Source organism: Mangifera indica, chromosome 6 (assembly GCF_011075055.1).
Source record: "Mangifera indica cultivar Alphonso chromosome 6, CATAS_Mindica_2.1, whole genome shotgun sequence".
Taxonomy (NCBI): Eukaryota; Viridiplantae; Streptophyta; class Magnoliopsida; order Sapindales; family Anacardiaceae; genus Mangifera; species Mangifera indica.
This window is the reverse complement of record NC_058142.1, coordinates 13,235,845-13,241,906: the sequence shown is the minus strand read 5'-3', so window position 1 is coordinate 13,241,906 and position 6,062 is coordinate 13,235,845. Positions and strand designations below refer to the sequence as shown.

General features: G+C 31.3%; 1 protein-coding gene and 1 non-coding gene across 2 annotated transcripts; both read left to right on the top strand.

The window, feature by feature from the left end:
• The first annotated feature begins 343 nt into the window (after positions 1–343).
• LOC123219409 lies at positions 344–1,077 on the top strand. Its single transcript, XM_044641367.1, has one exon. It carries the CDS (start codon positions 391–393, stop codon positions 853–855), a length of 465 nt encoding a protein of 154 aa, XP_044497302.1. The 5' UTR covers positions 344–390; the 3' UTR covers positions 856–1,077.
• Positions 1,078–5,210: 4,133 nt separating this feature from the next.
• Positions 5,211–5,313, top strand: LOC123219835. The gene has a single exon (XR_006502916.1). It is a non-coding gene; the product is annotated as a U6 spliceosomal RNA (small nuclear RNA).
• The last annotated feature ends 749 nt before the right edge of the window (positions 5,314–6,062 follow it).

Here is a 6,062-nt window from a genome sequence, read left to right as displayed (position 1 = left end):
TATATAAGAGAAGCAAAAAATATAATTATAAAATTCTTTAACAAATAGGAGGGATAATTGAGTGAAAATATTTTTACTGTCTTTTCCAAATCACAGTGCAATTAATATGCGTTTTTGCTTTTGGAGAGATTTTAGCAGTTAAAGACAAAAGAAGATTCGGTGATATGTCGTCGTTTTGGCTTTATTCCTCGACAAGAAGTCACGCGTAATTTGTACGTCAGATAACTCACTAAATTTATAGGTCTTTCAGGGTCCCACGCCACTGACAAAAAGGCAAACTAAAACTAAACGTCGCAACGACGTCGTTCCGTTGCCTCATCCATTAAACATATAAAAAGTACAAACTGAATTCGACGTGGACTTGAAGCACTCACTAATAAAAAAACAGAGATGGTTTACTCTTCTTCAAGGACAGTCTCCGTGATAATCAGTTTACACTTACCGTTGATCACAATCATGATCATCAAATCAACGGTGGCGAGAGAGCTACGGCCGTCGGATCACGGCCTAGAGTACCAGAGTGCACCGCCGCCGGCGGCCAAAACAAAACCGGAGATGCGATTGTTTTTCAAAGGATCGTCGTCGCCTTCGACGAGTAATTCTTCCAACAGCGTTGCATTGCCAAGAGCGATGAACTCAAACGATACGTCGTGGTGGAACGCCAACGTTGCTGGTGGCGGTAGTGGAGGTAGGGACCACGTGAGGCACGTGATGTTGGTGGCCAGCTTAGTGTGTGGGGTCACAGGTCTGGCTTTGTTAATTGCTTCTGCTTTCATTTATATTTTCAAGCATCAGAGTCGTAAATCATCATCACCGTCATCATGTGTCGATAACAATAATAACAATAGAAAGTAAAGTTGTAGTGTTGTGTTGTGTTGTGGCTTTGAAGTTGTGGTTATCGTCTCTTGATCTCTCATTTCATTTTTCGTTTTTGTTTTATAGAATATACTTTTTTTTCCTTATTTATTTTTCACTCTACATTTTGCAATTTAAATACTTGTACATATTGCTTGTATTATCTTATATGGATATGAACGAGGAAATGAATTCGGTGAAATTTTGTTATCTGATTGAAAATTATCGTGTTCTGAGATTAAAACTCTGTTTGTATTAACTGGTTTAATAAAATTGTCGGCTTTAAATTGTCGGCTGGTATAGTTAGATCCAGCTCAATATTTGCATATAAATATTATAGCAATGTTTTAATATATAATTAATGCGTGACCAGAGTCAACAAGATTTAAGTTAGATATGCGTGCCGGGTCCTCTATGATTGTTCAAACTTCAGAAGGATTCAGAAACAAGATGATATTATTTATTTTTGAACCTGCATTATAATAGTTTGGGATCACAATAACGTTAGTTTCCCATTGACATTCAAAATATCAATTAATGGCTATGGATAACAGGTGTTAGTGGGTTGAACCAACTTGTGGCCTAAGATAGGTGTTGACTTTTTTGGTCTGGCTAACTTAGACCCAACAAAGAAAACCGTAGGCTGTATCAAACCCATGGGCTATGTAAGGTCTTCCTGAGGTAAAGCTCTGAGGGCAATTTGGTACTGTAATGTCTAATTTTTTTATTAATTTTTTTTAATGGTATAATCCATTTGATATAACCCATTCCTATAACGAGTTAAAAAAATTAAAAAATTAACTTTATATAATTAAAAAATAAAAAAATTCATTTTTCGAGTTGACTTATAAAGGGCACATCCCAAAGGCTTTGGGCCTTATCTCGAGTCTTCAGATTTTGGGACAAGTTCGACATGAAAACCCACCAAGTGACAGGTTTTAGCACAACCTAACATATGGACCTGGCGGATTGGATGATTCAGTTAGGTTGTCAATAAAACATTCCAAGTGATTTCAATCTTGACCGATCAAGTTAGGTTATTTGGAATCTTTTTTCAAGTGATAAATGATGCTTACTTGCATCTGATACATGTCATGGCTAAATGGATAAGAATAGATGCACTTTAATTGCTTTCCTTCTTCGTGGTTGGCAATATACCACATATTTTTTTAAACAAAAGGCATAGGGGGAAATGATTAGTTTTTAGGGGTTAGGGGGCGAAAAGGAGATAAAATTTTTAGGGGTTAGGGTTTTGCTAATTTTAACCATTCATGGGTGGATAAATGAAATTTTTAAAATTAACGGAGGGAACTTTGAGATATTAGCATATTTTGGGTGGGACATAGTTCTTTGGCTCAAACAAAATAACATTAGTAATGAGAATTTTTTGTACACATGCGGTTCATATAATTTCATTGAGTTGTATTTATCATCTTACAAAAATTTCACATAGGAGACACATCTTCATACCTGCAAATGGTTTTAAAAATAGAAAAATTAGAAATTAAAAAGTATTTATAAATGTTTTAAGTCATTATTTAGGAAAATTGAAATTTATATACAGTTATACACTTTTTTTTTTCATCATACAATTATACCACATAAAAGCAAACTCCCTAAAATACCTCTTATTTTGACCAGCCTTTTATGTCTTCCTTCTTTGGAAGTAGACGTTGTTTCATTTCCCTTTACTTCTTAGCATCACTCACTCTATACACAATCAATCCAGACAAACAGTACCTCGATCGTGCAATCTTCTTCAACGTTTCAATAGTGCTCAGTGTTACAATGGCAATGAAGGTGAGTGTAATCTTGGTTTTTAACCTAAGATTAATTTTTTGGTTTAAAAATTGGTTTTTATTGAGGGATAGTACTTGATTGTTTGTTGAGTCTTTGTTTTTGTTTGTCGCTAGAAAAAGTTTAGTTATCAATGACTTTTGTTGTTAGATTTAGGGTTTTGGTTAAAGAAAAATATAATCTTTTTTTTTTTAAGTTAAAAATGAATGATTTGTGTTAGAAAGAAAATTCTTTACTATTATGTGTTTGTTAGCTATAATATGTGAAAAGTTGGTAGATTTACATAGGATTAGTAGGATGTATCCAAATGAACTGTCGAGCATAAAAAAACAAAAAAAAAAATCAATAAAGTCTCGTTTGGACGTGACCCACATGGTACTATTTAGAGTAAAAATAAGCCAAAGGATCATAGGGCCTAGGCGTGCCCCACTGGGCACCTTGTATGAATAGTAACACGTATTACTATTCACAAAAAAGCAATTTGTATATAAATTTCAATTCCCAATTTGTATTATCATAATTTGTGTTATTAATCTAATGCAAAGATGTTTTTTTGTCTTTTTTCAAAGACATGGTGTTAACCATTGTGTAGGTGAGTACATATTTCACAAGGTCCACGAATTTTAAGTTCGATTGACGCTCTACAGGACAAAGAATATAGTAAACATCATCAACAAAAAATTAACCATGATCTAAAAGAGAAAAAGTTCAAGATAACATGTTTCATGTACTTCTTGGAATTAGAAATAGTTTAGCATCGTACTTATACACTTATGCTATTTCATTTAATTAACCATAGAGACGTAAAAAAAAAAACTTTGGTTCAGATTAAATGGCGTTGATGTTCGTTTCAACCATTTGGAGTTTGCAATAATTACAAGTCTCATCTGAGGGCATGATATAGATGTGTCATCCTATGTGAAATGTCTGAGACACCCCTATTCAAAGGTCTTACCTAGACCTCCAAATGTAATGCACCTATTCTTTGTTTTTCACCAGTTACATTTTCTATTTCGGTTTCATGTCAAACATATCATAAACATGCATTGCACCTAATCTAATAAAATTTTCTATTTGAATTGTAAATACCCTAACTAATTTAACTTACAAAAAACAACATTTATAAAAAAAAAATTTCATTTCCCCCACAAAAAGCACAAAGTTTGTGTATTTGAAATTCTAAGGTTTTCAACTATGTAACAAAAATAGATAAGATTATAGGGGTTTGGATTAGACTTGACAGTTCATTTTGTGTTAATTTGAATTTCGTATCAGAGACTTTCAACTTTAACCTGATTCAAACTAGAATTATATCGAAATTTTTTAATCGTAACTCAATCATTTAATATTCAGATTGATCCAATCTGACCCAAATTATTCCAAAATTATCTATTATTTTCATTTTTCAAAGTGTTTTTATTATTTTAATTTCTTAACTAAATTATCTCAATATACTATTAATAAAACACATAATATAATATTTTGTCTTATTGACAAATGGTCTAAAAATTTATATACTAAGACTTTTAAAATACATTAATTATCTTACTAACCAAATTAAATTTTTACTACTTCGTATTAAAATAAAATATTTAAATAAAAATAATACGAGTAATTATAATTATACAAAGATATAATTATATATAATTTGTATATATTTCAAATTTTTATTATAAAGATACAACATATAATTATAAGAATAAGAACTTTAAAAAAGGTTTATAATCTGACTAACCAAATCAAATTCTTATTACTTGATAATAAAATAAAAATATCTAAATAAAAATAAACAATAAAAAAAGTAATTATAATTATATGAAGATACAATTATATACAATCTATACAGATTTTAATTGCTGTTGATATTGTCTTTTAACATTTTTATAATTTATTTTTAAAAATTTTATTAAAGTAACATTTTTCTGAAATATTTGAGTCAATATGCGTCATATCAAGTTATTTTTATGTGAACTTTAATACTATCAAATTTAATTTCGTGTCATGTCAGATTTACTTGAAATAACTTTCGTATAAAAAAACTTAATCTTAACTCGATATTTTTCATGTCGTATTATGTCAAGTTAGTGAATCGTATTGAAAATTGTTAACTTTAGTTTGGATCAATATTTACTTGTGTTAGAATGAGTTTTATGTAAAATTTTAGCAAAATAGCTAGTTATTTTGTAAAGAAAACTTAGCTAAAGCTGGTGTTGTTTTAAGGTTGAAGACGAGCATAAACTTAGTATTATACTATCCTTTGTGGTATAAGATGAAGCAGGCGAGAGAAATAAAAGTAATAAGCTATGGCAGGGTTTACAGTGACGTTTGCCATGGAAACCAAGTTGTTGATAAGTGTAAAGAAAGAAGTTGAAAGAATAAAAAATAGAATTGAAGATCATCAAATATTTCCTTAGGGATGCAGATAAAAAGGTATCAACCGAGAACATTGGATTGGTTTCAATGAAGGTCATCTGGTTAGAATTCAACTATTCCTCCCACATCGTTCAATTGAGACACAATACAATATTATATAACTAAAGACAAGACCAAAGGTAACCGTCTCTTCGGAGACATCCGATAAAATTGGAACGATACAGAGAAGATTAGCATGGCCCCTGCGCAAGGATGACACGCACAAATCGAGAAATGGTCCAAATTTTTTTACTCCTCTCTGGGTTTGATAATTTTATTAATTTCTTGTGTTTTTATACTAGGTTTGAATTTTTGAAATGGTTTTGATTTTATTTTTTTAAACTGGGTTTGATTTTTTTGTTTCAAATTTCGAAGTGGGTTTTATTTCTTACCTCCTGGATTTTGTTCTTTGTTCTGGCAGCTCTGTTTTTTATTTTTAATGCTGGGATTGATGCAATGCTCCGTTTTTATATTGATGGATTTTTTTTTTTTTTTAACAATATATTGATTGGTTCTCTGTTGATGGGTCTTCTTCTTCCATTCCATCCCCTGAAATTCTTTGATTAGCGTTTCTGAAATAGCTTTTTACAGAATCGTTGAATACACGATGGCCTGTGCAATTGCTTGTTTGTTTGAGCGATGTATTTTCTCTGACTCTGCAATAATGTTGGTTGTGGCTTATAATATCTCTGTGATTTTTTAGCTTTGAATTTGATTTATGTGCTTTTTCATGGCAAGAATTATTGGCATAGTGTGACTCCTTCATCCTTCAGATTGCATTCTCTTGAATTTCTGCTTCTGAAATAGCTTTAAGTCATCCCTCAAATCGCTGAATGGACAGTGGCCTTTGTAAACTCATTCTTCTTTCTCGTTCCCAAAAGTTTCTTTGATTGGTATTTACCTGTTTCTGTTCAAGTACCATCAAACAAAGTTGCTTGTTCTGCTTCTATTTCTTTTTAAAGCGCCACAACAATTAAAACAAGCAATTCTTGAGTAAC

Excerpts from the sequence above, each read along its gene's own strand:
- LOC123219409 (XM_044641367.1), top strand. The coding sequence starts at position 391 with ATGGTTTACTCTTCTTCAAGGACAGTCTCCGTGATAATCAGTTTACAC.